General features: G+C 41.3%; 1 protein-coding gene across 1 annotated transcript; it reads right to left on the reverse strand.

Moving 5' to 3' along the window:
- Positions 1-395: 395 nt before the first annotated feature.
- arhgap36 (Rho GTPase activating protein 36) lies at positions 396-13,625 on the reverse strand (the record flags this gene model as incomplete). The annotated part of the gene is given in 10 exon segments (XM_024288771.2): positions 396-2,708; positions 4,181-4,398; positions 4,471-4,559; positions 4,634-4,810; positions 4,905-5,053; positions 5,134-5,284; positions 6,699-6,754; positions 6,845-7,049; positions 7,292-7,602; positions 13,557-13,625. Coding segments are annotated over 10 exon segments (1,748 nt in total), but the record flags the coding sequence as incomplete, so codon positions are not given.
- Between the last annotated feature and the right edge of the window lie 6,780 nt (positions 13,626-20,405).

The raw sequence follows: 20,405 nt of genomic DNA on the forward strand, positions 1-20,405 counted from the left end.
AATGTTTGAGAGCCGAGCTGTCACATGTCACCAGGTTCAGGTAGACCGGGTGAAGGACCAGAACCAGCTCACACTACAGTTTTTAAAACTCTTAACCATGTTTATACAAATATTCTGATTAGTAACCCCCTGGAGGTTCTTTATTCTGAAACCAGGAAGTTTGGAAAATAAAACGTATTTGTTTCACTCTGTAAGTCTTCCTCATTAAAAAAGAACTGAAAAAAATGGAAAGTTCTGAATTTTTTCTGTGAAGTTTCACTTATTTTTATAGTTACCACTTTTACCAGCTGCGTGATGCTCCTGGTTCTTCTGGATTCTGCTCATTTTGTTCCTTGCAGAACTTTATTGAAATTCTCGATCACTTAAATAAAAAAATTCACACAGAATCACCCAAGTGATTTTAACAAGAAAATTAGATTTTTTATTTTTACAATGATCGCCTGTGAAAAAGGGATGACAACAAGGTCACACCGTCAAAACAGTTCTGTTTCGTAAAAATCTGCTGAGTCATCATCGTCAATATCTGTGGTACAAACACGCTGAAGCACTTCAAGAGTTCACGCTTAGAGGGGTGTGAGCGTTCAGTGACAGAGCCTGCTTTCTGCCAACATGGAGAACGAGTGAAGAAACTTCCAGCATCACATCACACAAAAATGAGAAGTTCGGGGTTGTGTCTTCATTCATCACTGATTGTTTCCTTAAATGAAGTGGAGGCAGACGAGGTGAAACCAAAGTTCGATCTGTGATTCCTCAAGAAACCACACAGAAGACGTCTGATTTCTCTTGTTAAAGTCCCACTACAATCCTTTTAAAAGCATTCCCAGAAATCTTTTAATTCCATTTTTTGCCAACGTAAAAAAATACAATTATCAAGGATATAGTTTCTGCAGAGCCTTCCTTAGGAATTCACCTTTGACTTGTGGGCGGGACAGTTGGTGCGACTTAACCCCGCCCATCCGCTTAATTTTTAGTCTACGCTTAATTCACAATGATTTGAATAAAGAAATACTCAGAAACTTTGAGCTTAAATTTCTTTATATATGTCATGTTAAAAACACCATTTTCATTGGAGTGTGTCTCTAACAATTAAGACAATGGGTCAATAATGGGTTAATTACTGACCCATCTTTTCTTTTTTGAAGGCCAACATCTGAACGCTCATAGCAATGATTAAAAAAATCAGGTCACAGTCGGCACAGCATACAAGTCTGTTGTTCCACTGATGACACTCTGCTATATTTACCTATTGAATTAGAACCGGGTTCTCAAACTCATTTTACCTTGGGGCCAATGAAGAGAGAGTCTGGACCGTAAGGAACTCATTAATGTGATCTGGGGAGTCAGGTTTTCGGCCCTAAAAGTTTCTCTGCTTCAAGACCAGTCAATGTCACGCCATATACTCCACTGTGATTGGTCGGTTCCCCAGCTCTGCACTCACCACTGTAAAAGTGCCATTCATACACAACTCGAGGGCTGCACCAACACTGAACTTTCAGATTAAGGCGGGGCCGCAGGACCGCCACTTTGAGACATCTGAATTAGGAGACTTCGAAAAGGTTTCAGGAATGTTGGAAGAATTATGAACTTTTTATTTCCTAAAGTCAGATTGGGTCTCGCTGTGAGAAACCATCAAGTCACGGAAATTTGATTTCGACTCAAATATACGGCTTCCAGAACATCCTTCTTTCAAACCTGGAATAATCCCGAAAGCTGGAACGTTATTAGACTGCTGTGATTCTTCACTAAAACTGGTCCAAAATGCTGCAGCCAGAGTCTGAAGGAACGTCTGCGCAAACATCTGTGACAAAGTGGAGGTGGTATTATGGTTTGGGCTTCTTCTGTAACCTTCGTTGATGGTAAAAAAGTTCCACAAAGTTAAAGAAACTCCAACCAAACATAATGCAACCTGAGGAAATCAAAAATCTTCCCGAAGTAAAAAATCTCAACCGTCCAAACATTTGGAAGAAATCTTAGAAAAAGTTTTGGCAAAGCAGAAATCCATTTTAACCTGTTTAAATGCTGGAAAGTTGAGAGTTTCTTCTCTGATTTTCTTCTTTTGTTGTCAATTTTTTTATATCTGCAGCAAAACTGAACCGACCTAACTTGATTCAGTCAAAATTCTGGACTTTTTGGAAGAATCTGAGCTGAATTCAAATAAATGTGTAAAAAGGGCGTGTGATGAAGATGAACTCGTCTTTCTGCAGACTTGATTTACAGTCATGATGGTGCTCAGCTTCACCACGGATGATTTTCATGTGTAAACATCACTCTTCACCTCGATGCCTTCATGAGCTGCCAAAGACGTGGGAGTATCCAGCCTCTGCCCCCTGAAACACGGGAACTCCGCCCTCTGAAAGCATGAATGCACTCTAAGCTCCGCCCACGTCACACCACAGTCTCAGAGCTGGACCCTTTTCCCGTGAAGAAGTCCCAGAAGTTTGTCGTGGAAGCAGGAGGTTTGCCCTCCCCCTGGGGGGTCTGCCTGACCCAAACGCTGCTCTCCGACGAGCTGAGGCTGGAGCAGCTCCCCCCGCCACCGCCCAGGCTGAAGGACCCCAGCACGCCCCGGCCCAGGCGGTCCTGGGAGTCGCTGTCCTGGCTGTGGAGCCGAGATAAAGAGGCGGGAGAGGACGGCGACAGGCTGAGCAGGTTGTGGTGGGAGTGGAACTGGCGCATGTGGCGGATGGATTTTCCAGGAGGAGCGTCACCTGTAGGGGGAGGGGTTCAAATGTGTAGTTTAAAACCCAAAATAAGACTTTGTATTTATGTTATTGCTATTTTTAAGAGAAATATTAATAAACTATTATTTTTGGGAGGAAATAAAAACTAACTTTGAGAGAAAATAGTTTTTTTTTCCCAAATATGACACAGTTTATGTCTTTTAATAGAGGTTCACAAGACTTCCTTTCAAAATAAAAGACTTCCTGTGTCACGTAGGATCATCTCAATGGAGCAAATCTAGTGGTAGATAGTGTAATGTCAGCCATTTTTGAACCATGAGGCACACTTGAAATGGATTTTGTCAAAATGTTTAGATCTTGATTCTCGAATGGCTACTGTGCTTTGGTGGCTCACAGAATGATAAGTTATTTAACAGTTTTTTAAACTTTGCTTTACAGTAACTTTTTTAAACGAAAAGTTTTGTATTTTTCTTTAACCAGAGAGCCACAATGGAGGGGTAGAAGAGCCAGACGTGGCTCTGGAGCCGCAGGTTGCAGACCCCTGTCTATGATGATGATCAACGTGACCAGTGACCTCCCTCGCGTTCCAAACAGGAAGTACCACTGACTACAAGAAGCCAAAATCCCACAGACTTCTATTGAGAATCAGTTAACCATTCTTAATCAACTACATGTTCTTAACATCTTTTTGCTAATCCATATTTTTTTCCTTAAATTTTTTCCTTTATCACAAGTTATTCAAGTTATAAATTGACCAATCAGATGCCTCAGTTAAAACACGTGGTGCCTGCTGGCCCCGCCTCCAATGTTTGAGTGACAGATTTCAGTGGAAGGGGTGTGGACTCCAAACAAGCTCACTCCTGATTGGTGGCAGTAGTTGCCCTACAAACATGACACATGACTATATATATATATATATATATATATATATATATGTATGTGCTCAAGCACTTATTGTTCACTTTTTTCAATAATGAATCATTTGACAGTTCCATCTGCTGCCACTAGATGGAGCAAATGTCTCATTAGTTGTTAGTGTTGGGAGGTTGGAGGAACTTCAGCTTTATTTCAGATGTTTTAGTTTTGCACGGAAACAAGTCCAGTATCAACAAGCAGAACTATGAGATCCATTCTGATCCAGAACATTCTTATCCGCTGCAGTTTGTGTTCTTAAAAATGTTCCTCATGACGAGTAGAATAAAAACAAGAGTTTTCACGGTCCCGTTTTTCAATTAAAAACTTCTAAATATGTAAGAAAAGAGACAATGGAGCCGACAGAAACGTTTAGGACGTCTCAGTGCAGAAACAGGAGAATTATGGAGTTATGTTGTTTTAATGTTTTTTTAAACTTTAAATGTATTAATGGTCATTATTTTCCCATTTTAATGATATTTTTAACAAATTATTGTCTCAACTTCTTCATGTTTTTTTTTTTTTGCTTCCTTTGGACTAAATAGCAAATGTGTGGGTGTGCTGATGGTTCTGGTGGGTCAGCGTACCATATCGGGCCTTTCTGTTCTGGTTCAGCTTCAGGACGTTGAGGAACACCTCGCTGCTCAGGCTGCTTTCCCGTCCTCTTCTGTCTGGTGGAAACAGCGGCGAGGGCGGCTCCAGAGGCGACGGACTCTGACTGGAAGCTCCTAAAGAATCCAAAGATATCCCGGTGTCCCGGCGCCCCTCCGACCCATTTTCCGGATCCACGGTCAGGTGACTTCCACTGTGGAGACAGGAGGAGGTTCAGACATGCAGTTGAACACTTCCTGACTGTGTGGGCGGGGCTTATCTTCACCTGAGCTTCCTCTTCAGTAGATAGTCGATGACGTCCGGGTCGGTCTGGATCAGACTCATCAGAACCTCCTGCTGCAGCTCTGCAGACACCTACACACACCCCCCCATCCGATCAGTCACACATCCACACAGCAGCTAGTTCCCGTTAAAGAACGTTCTAGTACCATGAAGAGCTTCTTGTGGTTCTGGATCAGCACCAGAGTCACACCGATGATGGCCGTGCTGTCCTCCATGCCCAGCGCCTGAGGACTCACGTCGCCCCCTCCTCCTCGCTCCCGCTGGAGCAGGTTCGGCCCAAAAATCACAGCCAGGTTGGCGGCGGTCATCTTGTTCCCGGGAATCTGGAGGGAGAAGAGGAGGATGAGGATCTCCGCCGGGTTTAGTTTAGTTCTGGAAGTTTCAGGTTTCAGACGAGGCTGTCTGACATACACTCACCTCCTCCTCGTTGGTTCCAATGCTGTCCTGAGCAAAGCTCTGCACCGTGTTCAGCAGCGAGAGGAGGCGCAGCAGCGTGTCACAGTTGCAGGGGGGGAGCAGGTAGAGGAGGTGCTGCAGGTACTGCAGCTGGTCTGCGTCTTTCAGCGCTGGGAGGAGGAGGAGAATGGAAAAGACCTGTTAAAGACGACATGGAGACGCGGAGAGCTCCCGACGGCGGTCTGCGTACTGCTGGCGTGCAGGAAGGCGGGGTACAGCTCCCGCGGCAGCAGCGGGTCCGGCATGTCCCTCAGGAACTCCTTGAGGAGCGCGGCCACGTCGTGCACGCTGTGCTCCTCGTCCAGCTGCAAGTCCACCCCTCTGTCGAAGTCTTCCCGCAGCTGAGGACCACACAAACACAAAACGTGAGTGGATTCATTGCTGGTTCTCCTACACAGAACCGACAGTGAAGCAGAACCTCTGACAGATTGATCACAGCATGAGCATCACTGAGTGGGCTTTATAGTTTCTTGTATAGTTTCTTAAATCTTGATGTTTTAAGATTGAAAACATTAAAACACGAATATCTTAAAAGGTTGTAGATGTGAACACTTTGGTAGATGATAATCCTAAATTAATATATAGATTAAAAAAGTTTGTACAGTGTGGCAAATAAGTATTTGAACACCCTGTCTACCCCATACTATCAGTAACATGCCTAAGACCAAAGAGCTGTCTTAAGACACCAGAGACTAAATTGTAGGGGTGTGTATTGGCAATAGTCTCACGATACGATACGTATCCAGATATATCTACCTGAATTTTAATGTCTTTCATTGTAAAACCGCGAGGCTTACTAAACATTTGACAGATCTTGTTGTTGTTTTGGTCGCGGTTTAGAGTTGTTCAAAGAGGCTCAGTGTGCTGTGCTGCCATCTAGTGGTCGGAGGTTATGGTGGAAAACAAAAGCAAGACGGTGAAGGACGCTCATAAATAGTTACATAAATATCGTCATGTCAACATTTTAAATTGATACAAGTATCGATATATCGCGATATATCGCCAAATTTATTTTTTCCTACACCCCTAGTAAATTGTAAAACTCCACAAGGCTGGAAAGGGCTACGGGGCAAAAAGATCCACAATTAATAAGTCAATTATTAGAAAAAGGAAGAAGCTATCCCATCCCAAGAACACCGTCCCCACTGTGAAGCATGGGGGTGGTAGCATCATGCTATGGGGGTGTTTTTCTGCACATAGGACAGGACGACTGCCCTGTACTGAGGAGATGATGACTGGGGCCACGTATTGCTGGATTTCAGGGAACAATCTCCTTCCCTCAGTTGAAGATGGGTCGTGGTTCCAACATGACACATACAGCAAGAAGAACCGAGGAGTGGCTCCGTCAGAAGAATATCAAGGTTCTGGAGTAGCCATTCTCCAGACCTAAACCCAATAGACAATCTTTGGAGAGAGGTTTAACTGTTTCTCAGCGACAGCCCAGAAACCTGACTGATCTAGAGAAGATCTGTGAGGAGGAATGGGCCGAAATCGCTATTGCATTTCCTGAAAAACGACACGAAATGTTTGACAAAAAAAGGCTACAGTACCAAATATTAATATTGATTTTCTGATAATACTTATGTAGAATACAAGTAAATTATTTAAAAAAATCATACAGTGTGATTTCCATATTTTTTTAAGTCTTTCACAGTAAAAATGCACCTAAGATACACGTTTTAGAAATTGTATTTCTAAGTGGGAGAACTTGCACAATCACACTGTGTTGAAATACTTCCAAGTGTCCATCCTCACCTGTCTCACTCTCTTCTTGGAGCTCCCGACCCGGAAAATGCCCACAGTTTGAAGACCTAAGGATGAGATGCAGCTCATAGATGTCTGCAGAACCGTTCACTGCATGATCTCTCATGACCGCCATCGACTGAGCGGCGGTGTCTCACCGTAGGTCTGGATGTGCGAGCAGCACCGCTCCAGCACGCGTGGCACTTGTCTGTAGATGGGGTTCAGGCTCAGCTTGTTCTGAGTCCTGCCCTCCGCAGGAGACTTCCTCAGCTCCAGCTCAGCAGGGTGGGAGAGCTGCAGCGCCTCCAGCAGACGGGACTGACTCTCCACCAGGTCGGAGATGGAGTCTACCGACAGACCTCCCTGTAGAGAGGGACGGGGAGGTAACCGGGGAGAACTCCCACACTATATATAATCTATTATCAACATATATATAATTGACTTTGCTATAACTTACATTATATCATGTATATATATCAAAATAATCGATATTGATATAATCAATATAATCGATATTGATATAATCAATATAATCGATATAGTCGATATTGATATAAGATCACAATGTGATCGTGATCATGATTCATAAAAGATAAGAGTCCCACCCTCCTCTGTCCTCTGCCCGTGTTGTCCTGAAACGTGGGCGACAGCGTTTGGCTCTGAGCTTCCGAAATCGGCGCCGGTGCCACCGAGTTCGCCGACGGGGAGGACAGGCCTGAAGTGATGGAGGCGGAGCCGACCAGCGCCTTGTTCCCGTTGAAGAACTGCCTCTTCTCGGCCCTGAAGCGCAGGATGCTGGCCTCCAGGTCCAGGCAGTCGCGCCTGCTCTCCTTCAGGGCGTCCTGCTGCAGCTTGTAGGCCCTGTCGTTGGCGATGACCTGGGACAGCGGGATGCTGAAGGCTTTGGGAGCCGATTCTGGAAAAGAAGGAGCTTCTCAGAAGAGGAGGGAGCAGTCTGATCCCAGACCAAGTGGAGAAGTTCTTGTATTGACAGTTATTTTATTACTTTGTTGTTATTAGGGCTGCCACGATTAGTCGACTAACCGACGACTATTAAAATAGTCGATGATAAATTTAATAGTCGATTAGTTGTTACTTTATTTTTTATATGGAGTTGGAGTGTAGTAAAGTTAAACGTTATAATGGCATTCTGTTAGCTTTTTGGACTATTTGGGATTTATTAGGGGTTTTTTTTAGGGTAATTTTGAGTTTAGCTAATAAAACAGCTACATCCTAGCTGTTTTGGCTAATTTAGACTTTTTTCAGTTTTTTTGGGCTAATTTGGAGTTTAGCTAATAATTTAGCTACATGCTAACTGTTGTGGCTAACAGATTTTTGTCAGTTTTTTAGGCTAATTTGGAGTTTAGCTAATATTTTAGCTACATGCTAGCTATTTTGGCTAACTTAGACTTTTGTAAGTTTTTTGGGCTAATTTGGAGTTTAGCTAATATTTCAGCTACATGCTAGCTGTTTTGGCTAACTTAGACTTTTGTCAGTTTTTTGGGCTAATTTGGAGTTTAGCTAATATTTCAGCTACATGCTAGCTATTTTGGTTATTTTCTGTTTTTTTTTTCTTTTTTTTAGGCTATTTTGGAGTTTAGCTAATCTTTCAGCGGCATGCCAGCTGTTTAGGCTAATCTATGCTTTTTCATTTTTTTAGGCCAATTTTGCATTTATCTAATATTTTAGCTGGCTATAAGCTTCAGTGTTTTCAGCTATTAGCTTTAACGATTTCATCTGTCAGCTTCAGTGATTTTAGCTATCAACTTCCACATCTTCATCTATCAGCACTAGCATCTTCAGTGGCCAAATTCAGCTTACAGCATTCACACAGGTAATGCTATACATCAAATTTCTAGTTAGTTTAAAGCTAATGATGGTTAAGATGTGTGCTTTGCATCCAGTTTGAGTATAACCTGATTAGTTGACTAATCGGAAAAAATTATCGGTGATTAGTCGACTATTAAAATAATCGTTTGTGGCAGCACTAGATGTTTAATTGCTAATTTGCACATCATGCAAATTTTTTGATTAAATTACAACGAAAACCACAATAATCCAGTTCCCATCAGAGGAGGTTTCATCTGGTTCTGGTTGTTCTGACCCACAAAGAGTGGATGAGAAGGTTTCCTCTTTAAGGGTTGTGTCCCCACAGCAGTGATCTGCCCCCATTCCACCCTCTTACAGCAAGGAGTCACGTCATCTGCGGTGAGCTTGGATTAAAAAAACACAGATGCTAGACTCATATGGCCCCCCTTAAAATGGCCGTTTGTCATCTTCCCAGAGACTGAAAATGTTCTGTTTTTCATCAAACCGACCCCCCACCCTGAGCTTTGGTGGCTCAAATGCCAGCAACAGGAGACAGGAACTGTGGTTTGAAGAGTCTGCGGTTTGGGTTCAGCTTTGTGTAGCTGCAGATCAGGAGCTGTGCCGTGTCACTGATTGAGGTTCTCGCTGTGTGAGCCGATGAGGACCATTTACGTCCAGGATGGTGATGAGACACAGCCGCAGAAGATCCAATACCCTGGAGCCCTTCTTAATCTGCTCATCTAGGTGAGCTTTTCCAACAAAAGGTCATTTGCAGACCATGATGTGCTGCTGAAATAACAACAGATTAACGTTTCTGCAGATTCTACTAACAAACCAACAACAGAACTCTCACTTTCTGGTCAAGTGTGGATAAACCAGCTCAGTGGCCTAGTGGTAGAGTGTCCACCATGAGACTGGAAGGTCATGAGTTAAAATCCAAACCAAGTCATACCAAAGACTCTAAAACTCACTCCCTGCTTGACACTCAGCATCAATGAGTTGGTTTGGTGGGTTAAACTACTAAATGGTTCCTGGGTGCAGCTGTGTCTGCACCTTACCGCTCCCCCGGGAGATGGGTCAAATCCAGAGAATGAAATTCACACACCTAGGTATTTTAAGTGACAACTATTAACTTTAAAGTTCTTCAACTTGTGCTCCCAGCCTTCAGAGCACAGTTTCTACATTAAAGGGATCAGGATGTGTGTGTGTGTGTCTATGTCTAGGCATGTGTCTGTATTTGTTCAAGAGTTCATGTATGTGTTTTGTCTGCTTGTGTTACACTTTGTGTGTCAGTGCGTTTGTGAGCAGGTGTGTGTGTGCCCCAGTGTATGACTGTGCCTATATGTGTGTTTTATGTGCTACTTTGTTGGTTTGTGTGTATTTTTGTGTGTGTCACTGTGAGTGTGCCTTTTTTTGTCCGTGTGTGACTCTGAGTGTCTTTTTGTGTATCCAACTGTCTGTGTGTGTTTAAATGTTTGTGTGTGTGTGTGAATGTATCTGTGGCTTATTGTGGGTTGTGTGTGAAGGATTGTGTCTCTGTTTGTGTATCTGCAATACGCTTTTTGTCTGCGTGTTTCTTTGTGTGTTTTTGTCAATAAACTTATGTGTAAGCATTTGTTTTATCATATAAGTGTGTTTGCTCACAAGTGTGTATATTTGTGGGAGTGTAAGTGTGTTGTGGTAGTGTTTCTGTAGCTACATACATTTGTGTGTGTCAGTGTCTGAGAGAGTCTGTGTTGCTGTGTGTGTTAGATACATTGTGTTTTGTGCAAAAATGTGTCCTTGTGTGTGTGTTTGTGTGTGCATGTGCCCGTATGTGCGTCCGCATGTGTTGATATTTATGTTTTTGTGTGTCGGTATGTCCATGTATCTCTCTGTGTGTATGGATGTATGTGGTTATTTAGGTGTGTGTACGTCAGAGTGTGTGTATCTCTTTGTATGAATGTGTACACTTTTTGAGTCTATTGTGTCAGTGTGGGTGTCTGTGTGTGTATGTGTCTGTGTATGAATGTGTATGCTTTTTTTCAGTGTGTTGGTTGTGCACAAATGTTGGGGTGTGTGTGTGCGTGTGTGTAGGGCTGGTCCTCACTTCTTGGTTGATTTTCCTGGTCCTCACTATGTGGTAAGTGTAAGAATGTGTGTGTGAAAGTATGTATGAATGTGTATGCTGGAGTGGGGGGTGGACGTGTGTGTGTGTGTCAATGTGTCAGACTGTGTGTTGTGTGCACATGAGAGTTTGTGTGGGTATCTTTGTATGAATATGTACGGTTGTTTTAGTGTGACAGTATGTATGTGTCTGTGTGTGAATATGTATGTTTTTTTTCAGTGTTTGTGTGCACATGTGTTAGAGGGTGTGTGTGGGTGTGTGTTTATGAATGTGTGTGCTTGTCTAAGTGTGTCTGTGTTTGTGCCCGTGTGCGCGTGTGTGTGTGATTGTGTGTGCAATCAGAGACGGTTAATCCTCTTAAAGCAGTAGGAACACACACCCAGACTGCAGGTAACACCAGCCTCTGTGAGGACAGACGTGTCACCTGACCAGCCGAAGCCGTGACACCTGCGACACATGACCCCTACAGGTGAGACCTCCAGCACCTTCAACAAATCCAACTACGAGGAAATTAACTCCTATATTTGTGAAGAAATTTTGTGAAAAGAAACCAAAATATCATCAGCAAACAACAACTCTTTAATAGCGTTGTTCGGACGAACCACACCTACAATTAACAGTTCCATCCATCCCAGCGGGGTCATGACCTTTTGGTAGAAACACGTATCTTTTGTTATAACATCTTTTGGTAAATAGGAGCTACCTCCTGTCTGAAGAGAAGAAAAAATATTTAAATAATTGCATAATTCCTGTCAAGAATCGCTATATCTAATCATTAAAATATGATAGGACTGCAACCTTCCCCCATCCTGCCTGAGGGGGCGCCACTAAAGGATTGTGAGAGTACGAAGGACATGACGTAACGAATCCTGGAGCCAACTGTCTGCTGCCCCAAAGCCTCTTTCCATCATGAGGCTTTGAAGACAGGAACTGAGCCAGAAAAAGACGTCAGCATCTGGGAGGGGGGCAAGAAGTTCAGGGTAAAAAAGGTAAAGAGATCATTTTTCCTATCAGAGCAGGTGTGTTTGTGTGAAGACATAAATCCGTCAGAAAGTCGTCCTCTGAAATGATCCGTGGCTATGTTGTCCTGATTGGACTAAACCATCACATAAGAAGAAAAAGAGAGGCAGAAACATACACTAACATTAGATTTTGTTTTTGTTAAGACTATGGTTACTTTATATTTATGTTGTAATGCATGTTTCGTTATTTATTTGTCTGTTTCACCCAGTAGTTAATCTAGGAATAGAGCTGAATTCCCTCCCAATCAAGGAAGTTGGTAGATCCCAGGAAATAAAATGTTTGGGAAATGTATTTTGAGAAGAGACAGAAGAACTCCGTGAAATATGCTAATCTATACAGGTCGTAATAAATGTGACAACATTCATTCATTCATTCATTCACACACAAAGCAAACCTACATGTGCAAAAAAGAAACTATTGTGAGAGTAAACAGTGCAAATGGAAGTACACGAGAGACGTGTGCACAGGAGAGGAGTGCAAAGAAAGTATAGAAAAATACAAAAAAAAATGTACACAAGACCAGTAATAGAAGGACAGAAATAGAAAAACAGTGAAATAGAGTGTGGAAAAGAGATGAGTGCAAAGTAGGAGTGTGAATAGTGGATGAAAGGAGTGTGGAACGGTTAAGAGTGCATTGGAAGAGTGTGCAAGGGAAGGGTTAATATTTGGGGAAAAGCCTGAGAAAAACACTGCAAAGGAGGATTGTGCAAAATATAAAAAATGGGTGAATTGGGAAGAGTGTGCAGGAAAGGAGAGTGCTCTGGAGGAGTGTGCAAGGAAAAGTTTTAAATACGAGGACGGTGCAAGGAACGCACGTGAAGAATTGCACAGGATGAGAGTGCAAAGGAGAGATGTTCAGGATAAGACAATACTTTCCTGTACATGGAAGAAGTGCGCATAGAAGCAATAGGAGAAGAAAAGTCCACAGTAACCAGTTATATGTGCGGTGTCCCAACACCCACATGAGAGCACCCCACACATCTGAACAAAGACACATGCAGGACTTTAGGTTGCACACGTGCACTCACACCTGGTGGGAGGAGTCAGAGGCGAGCTGAGAGTAGCTGGCAGGCCGCCTGTAAATCCCAGAAGTTACGGGATTTATTTGTCCCAAAATAACTTTCTTCGTACATTCACAGCAACCCCTGCATTCATGAGAAGGAACACAGGTTCCTTCTGAGAGGTTCCCCCTGTTCGTTGATGAGGATCCTTAACACCTGATATGGTCATCTTGACCAAACCTACATCTGGAGTGGTCAGTATCCATCTCCTGCTCCTGCCAACGAGGTCATTTATGGTTTCGTTTGTCACTGATGAGATCCCTTGAAGCCCCTATCAAGTCAAGTCAAGTCAAGTAGGCTTTTATTTGTCAAATATGCTGAGTACAGGGCATACAAAGCACAGATGAAATTTCTTCCTCTCTCCTCCCTTTGTGCAAACAGCAACACTAATTACAGTAATAATAATAATAATATTAAGAATAAAAAAGAAGAATGTAAATATAAAAGTATAATGTACAAAATTTATCGAACTGGTTTCAACTGGTCTGCAGCTCCATGTGGGTTAATGTAGCAATGGCTTCATCAATGTGTTGATAACAATATATAAAAGTATTCAAAAACATCCATTTAGTATAAAAACCCTTCATTTCCCCCTGTTGAGCTCTCACAACACTTAGTAATGCTATTCCATTATTATGTGCAGTGTAGCAGAATATTTTCCAATTGTGAAGCAAAGAGCTTCAGATTAAATTCCTCAAGAAGGCTTGTTGGTTTTCTGTCTCACACACACACACACACACACACACACACACACACACACACATATATATATATATATATATATATATATATATATATATATATATATCCAGCTGCATTCAGCTTCACAATGCATTGGTGGACAAGGTGTCCAGTATCTCCTAAACTCACCTCTCTCCTTCTTTTCCTTTGAAAAGGAGTCGAACCTCCTGCGCAGAGACTTTCTTCTCTTTCGTGTTTCTGGGGAGAGAAAAAGAAAGAAAGAAAATCATGAAAAAAATACTAGAGAAAGACCAGTCAGTGAGTCACTGAACCCCAAACCGCTGGGCTTTTGAACAAAATCTAGATTGAGGTAACCTTTTCATGAGACACCTTAGTTAAGAACATCAGAGTTCTGGTGCTGGTGTCGTGTTTGGAGATAAAGATTAAAAGGAAGCTATTCCCATAGATGAATCACTGATCAATTAAATTAAAAAAATCTATTGTGCTTGTGCTTTCAGTCAGGACATTTGTTTTATGTCATTTAAATATTTTTTGTTCCTCTTACAGTCTAACTAACTGACATAAGAAGCCATTGTTTCAAAGATGCACTCTAGACTGATAATCTGGCCTCACCCAGAGGATTTGCAAGGTTCTGTTCTTCAGAGCACCTGGACCCAAGAAAAGTCTTTTGGATCCACCTTCTAAATTGTCCTAAAGAACAGAATCCTGCGATAAATGAGTCATTATAGACACCCAAAGGATTTTGCTCAAGGGGAAAATTAAGCTTCAAGTGGGTGGAGCAAAGTATAGGTAGAGTTTTGTTGAGTCCACCCGTTGACTGTATATGAGAGTTGGACCGAGTGAGTGTGACGTCACCCATAGAAAACTTGCCTCTGGTTCCAGCTAAATGAAGTCAATTCAGTCGCCATTTTTTCTCAATATGGATGCCGCCATGTTGGAACCAGAATCATTGATAAGGAGTGATTGTTCCGAGTAGGTCTCAGTCATTGTTTCTATGACAACCACTCTACCCAATCAGGAGTGAGGTTGTTGTAAGGCCACACCCCTTCAACTTGTTTCTCAGGAGAATCCTTCAATCAAACGTTCCGAACGTTCGACAAGGAAATACATATTTTTATTGAGGCATCTGATTGGTACAGTGCTCATATAAATCCAAAATCCACAACGACAAGGCCAAAGCACAACAACAAAAGCTGAAGCACAGAAACAAAAGCTGAAGCACAACGACAAAAGTTGAAGCACAGCAACAAAAGTTGAAGCACAACAACAAAAGCTGAAGCACAGAAACAAAAGCTGAAGCACAACAACAAAAGCCAAAACATGACAACAAAAGCCACAAAATGAAGACAAAAGCTGAAGCACAACAACAAAAGCCGAAGCACAACAACATAAGTTGAAGCACAACGACAAAAGGCGGAGTAATAATTTTAAATTGTGTTGTGGCTTTTGTCATCATATTGTGACTTTTGTCGTTGCGCTTCGTTTCTTGTCGTCATTTTGTGGCTTTTGTTGCTGTACTTGGCTTTTGTTGTCCTGTTGTCGGCTCTGTCGTCATGCTTCAGCTTTGTCGTTGTCTTGCGGTTTTTGCATTTATGTGAGTTGCGTCAGATACCGTAGATTGTTCATTTCATCAACTTATATAACTTGCAAAAACACGAAACTTCATGAAAAAAAGAGAATTATTGAGAAAATAAAAGATCAAGAATGAACAAATAGAATTTGTCAGAATTCAGAAAGTCTGTTTCTCTATGGAAGTCTTTGGGATCTTGGCTCCTTGGAACCAGCATGTACTTCCTGTTTGGAGTACAAGGGGGAGGAGCTACTCAGCCCAGTTTTCATTTACATTTGATAACAACAACAACAAAAACAACCCTTCTCTGTAAAAAAGCACACATTTAAGAAAAGCAAAAAGACTTATTTACAACAACACAAAGCTTAATGAAAAACAGCGATTTACGTTGATAGGACTCCTGAAGCCACACTGTAAATATGTATGTTTTTGTACATATTTTATTGTAAAAAAAACGTAAAACAAAGAGAGAACTGTCAGAAGGTCCAGCTGAGAGTGGACACGCGCAGACGTCTGTGCAGGACTGCAACACTGCGTGCTTTATTTTCATTAAGCATCGTTTATGTAGATGTCGCATTTGTTATGGTTTGTAAAGCTGCTGTTTAGAAAGAGCTGATGGAGGGTCGTGTTTCTGCCCTATTAAGGAGCAACCGCTGCTACAAACTCTACGCGGCGCCCGGGACGCAGACATGCTCTTCTGCTTGTGCCTCACGTGGACTCAAAACAGTAAGCATGTAAAAATAGCTGAAAAGTAAAGAAAAGAAAAGAAAAGTCCTGTGTTTGTGCTGAAAGGATAAAAGGGGTCAAATTCCCACGACTGCAGGAAATTAAAGTTTATTTCCAAAGAGCAAGCTCCTCCCGTCCCGGCACATACACCAGTCAGATCCAGCTGCTGACCCCGCGCATGTGAACGTGCATGCACAAGCAAACCGAGTAACCAGGGCAACCAAAAACATGACCGCTAATAAAGACGCAGTCAAAAATGTTTGACAACAACAAAGGCGACCAAAGCTATGGAAGCAACAGAGGAACAAAATTAAAAACAATGTCTGATCAATTAGAAAAAAAAAAGTAGTAAAGGCTGCTGCTTAATGGTTGCTGAAATCCCACAGTGCCAATGGTGGTTTGAGTCATTAACTCTGGGTAAACTGGTTTAAGTCCTGGTTTCCTGTGGCTCCCATAAGCCTTTGCAGGGATGAGGGGCGCTCCTGCTTTTCGCTCAGGGCGTGTGAACATGCTTGTGAGATGAAACACAATATTTTGAGCTCTCCTGACGGAGACGTTTATTTTCCTGGAAGAGGGGGGGGGGTAAAGTGATGCTAAGGAACACAGGGAGCCAGGAGAGACAAAAACAAACAAAAATAAGAAGAGAGATGCCAGGAGAGGAACCAAAAAGTTTCAAATCCATGTGGTGCAGGTGCATGTGTTGAGTGCACAAATGTTTTCCACAGAAGCTCAGCGTTCCTGCAGCGTCTGCAGTCGAGTCTGTGTTGAAATGATGGTTCTCTGGAGAGACGATCAACACAAAAACATGGAAACACACACTGAGAAGCTCAAATCTGCAACCAAGAGGTCGACGGAATTAAAAAAAAACACACATTTTTTTGTAGTTTCACAAAAGTTCTGGAGCCAGGAAGTAACTTCTGCAGACTGGAGAAGAAAACAGCTGAAACGTGGAAACTTTTACCAAACTGGATGAAACCAGGAGTCTCACAGGAAGTTTCGTTTGGGAAAACAACTTTCCCACTGACACAAAACCTGCAGTGACTCTCAGGAGACTCCAACCCCAACCAGGTCCTAACCCCTAAAACCAGAATCTTGAACAGTGACGGGACGGACTCTCAACACGCCATCCTTTATGGAAACCTTTGGGGAACTGACATCCTGGAAACGACAAACTTTTGAGTGTTTTTGTGAACAAAATGCTTCGGAAAGCTGAATCTGATGGAGAAATGTGGGTTCATGGAAAAATCACATGGAGAGAAAAAAAACAAGGTTGGAGATCCCATAATAATACATCAACTTCGTTATATTAAGAACATTTTGTAAACCAAATGTATCAAAGTCAATTTTAATTCGTCCGATGTTATCTTGCACTTATTTTTAACTTGTATAATTTGGACAAAATATATTTTTTGGAGAGTAAAATAATGAACGTTTTTTGAGGTATAAGTTGATTTATTCTGGAATAATATTTCTGCCTGTTTATTAGTAGAAATTATGTTTGAAAGTTACGGTTTTTCATTTTAAAAATTGGCTTTCTTCTAGCTTTTTGGACTGTTTTGGCATTTACTAAGATATTTTTAGGCTATTTTGGAGTTTAGCGAAAATTTCAGCAACATGGTAACTGTTTTGGCTAATTTAGTCTTTTTTCATTTTTTTAGGCTGTTTTGGAGTTAAGTTATTTTTTCAGCTACATGCTAGCAGTTTTGGCTAGCGCAAGTTTGATTTTTTTTTTTTTTAGTTTTTTATTCTAATTTGGCATTTAGCTAATATTTTAGCTGGCTATCAGCTTCAGCATTTTCAGCTATTAGCTTCTGTGATTTCAGCTATTGGCTTCAGCATTTTCAGCTATTAGCTTCAGTGATTTCAGCTTTTAGCTTCAGCATTTTCAGTTGTTAGCTTCAGCATTTTCAGCTATTAGCTTCAGTGATTTCAGCTATTAGCTTCAGCATTTTCAGTTGTTAGCTTCAGTGATTTCAGCTATCCGCTTCGGCATTTTTAGCTATCAATTTCAGCATCTTCAGCTATCAGCAATAGCATCTTCAGCGGCCAAATTCAGCTTCCGTTATTCAAACTAGCATTATCACAGGTAATGCTATATATCTTCAAACGCAATGCATTGTGGTCCACATTCCGAAATCTTGTGAGGATCGAGGCACACTAGTGTTTTGCAGAGAATTCAGGAAAATTTCTAGAGCACTGCACTGAAAAAAGTAAAAAAAAAATCGGATCAATTAACAAAAGTTCTGTCATTCTGAACATTTAGTTTTGTTAGTTTACATCAAATTACAATTTTGAGTTGAGTTAATCGTCATTTTTGATCCAACGTTTCACTTTTTTCAGTGTGGATGTTGGAGCTGTAGGTGGACACCACTACAGAATGATGAATGCACTTTATAGAGAGTAGTGAAGGAATTCGGATAGAAGTATTTCATGTTGGTTAAAAATGGCATAATCATAGTTAAAATAAACACTGGGAACAATTTTATAATGTGATCACCTCAAATGTTTATATGTTTACTAATGAAAAATGTAATGAAGTATATTGAATTTTAAAAATACATGAATCAAGTATTTATGTAATGTATCTTAACACTTAATGAAGCATCCCTCTCAACCCTGTAACTTTGATAGTAAACTTTGTGTGTCAAATGTTTTTTAGGCGTGGATTCTCCGCCTGGTCATGCTCCTGCAGCTTTTGTGTCAGAGGATCTGACTGTTGGGCCGAACACAGAATGGTGGTCAAAGTTGAGCGGGTCGAGGGGTTAATGATCCCGCTGCAGAACAGCAGCACGAGGGAATGTGGAGTCTGAGAAAAGCAGCTTATATCCTGCTGATCTCACAGGAGAGCTGCCACCATGAGATGCACATGCATGTGCACGCGCACCACTGCACTCTCAGCTGTGTGCTGAAAACAAGAAGCACAGCGGGGCTGAAGATCTGTGAAAAACCATCCTTTTGTTATTGTAAAAGATCTTTCATGAGCCTGGAGTCTCCGACTGGAGAGTGAAGAGCTCCTTGTCAAAACAAACTGAAGTTTACATTTTTTATTCATGAACGGCAGATGATTAAACGTGTCATAATAGGTTTAGGCAGCACTCAAGTGTAAAGAAATCACAATAAAATATATATTTACATTTACAGCTTTTCATTTTTGGATCAAAACACAAACTTCATTAAAAAAATTACCAAGGTTGGCTCAAACAATCAAATAATTGGCTAATATGTACACTGAAAAAAAAAAATTCTTACTCTAATCACAGAATTTTCTTCCATGAAGCAAAAAAATCTTGTAATTGGGTAAGAAAACTGGACAAGAATTTTAAGAAAAAAATTAAACTAAGATTATTTTGCTATTGAAAATATTTTTTTAATATGAATATATTTTTTGCAGGACAGAAAATAAAACATTATTTCTTAAAACAAAGGTTTCTTTCTTTCTTAAGATTCAGTTTTTGCAATTAAATCTTAATTTTTTGTGCTTAAATTGGCCAATTAAATGACAGTAATGGCCCCCTTAAAACATGCCTCAGGTTTTACTAAGTGGAACATAATTCTAAATTTGTCAAGCAAAAAGATGGGAATAGAAAAACAGTGAGATAATCTTTCTATCTTTTGGGGCCCTCTGATTGTATACGGCGCCTTCATTCTTGGGTCGGGGGGGGTTACATGGAACTACGGTGGGGCTTTTATCCCCCAATAAATCATCAGAAAGACTTCTTATGAGGACCTCTGCTCTGGTTTTTGACCCCATGGTCGAACAGCAACCACCCTCAAAACAATCACCAACAACATAATGTGATTTACCCACAATTCTCTTCTTTTTTGACTTTAATGCAGGTTTTGACACCATCTCTGACGCTGTCCTCCCTCATGGCCTTTCTTCTGTTGGTATCACCTAAACTGTCCTATAGTGAAGATTACGCTTGTATTGACCAAACCACAGCTTTCCGCTGTTACTTTAGGTGTGCTCCAAGTCTCTGTCCTGGGGTCCTTCATATACATCATCAATCTCCTTCCACTTTGCAACAACTTTTAGAGATTTAACAACCGTTTTCACAGTTTTACTGATGGTCACATCTTCTTTCACACCTCTCCTCACCAACTAAATTCCTAAAAGTCCCACTCCAATCATCTTTAGAAAAACGGTCTTTAAATTATGATTATGTTGTAACCTTGTGTGCAGGACGTAGTTGTTAGGAATCAAGTCAAATTTGGATGGAACCACAAAGTCGGTACCCCTCCTACTTCCCATCATCCTTCTGTTTACACTCTCTCCTGCTGGCTTACAACCCCAAACGAACATTACAACAAAAATGGCGAGCAACATTTGAGCCAGATCCCAGAACAGAGCGGCCCAGAGAGCTTGTGGCATATTTTCTACATCACAACGACGAGCTTTTCCAGCAACATTTTATTTTGTCTGCTCCTGATTCACAACTATTACATTTAAGCTCGATACTTTTTCCTCCATCATCAGTGGGTCTTTTTAATTAAACATCAGTGAAACTTAAGTCCTCGTTTTGGAACCACACTCTCCTAAGATAAACATTTATCTGTTAGTATTGACTTCTTCTTAAAACTAAGAGTGTTTTAGTCAATCATTTCAATCCCATATCCAGTGTCGGGGACAACATATTACAAAGTAACAAATTATAGTAATTGAATCACTTATGTAACATTTTACGGTTCAAATTTCAGTAATTAAGCTACAATTACTAGAC

This window comes from Oryzias melastigma, linkage group LG18 (assembly GCF_002922805.2).
Source record: "Oryzias melastigma strain HK-1 linkage group LG18, ASM292280v2, whole genome shotgun sequence".
NCBI lineage: Eukaryota > Metazoa > Chordata > Actinopteri > Beloniformes > Adrianichthyidae > Oryzias > Oryzias melastigma.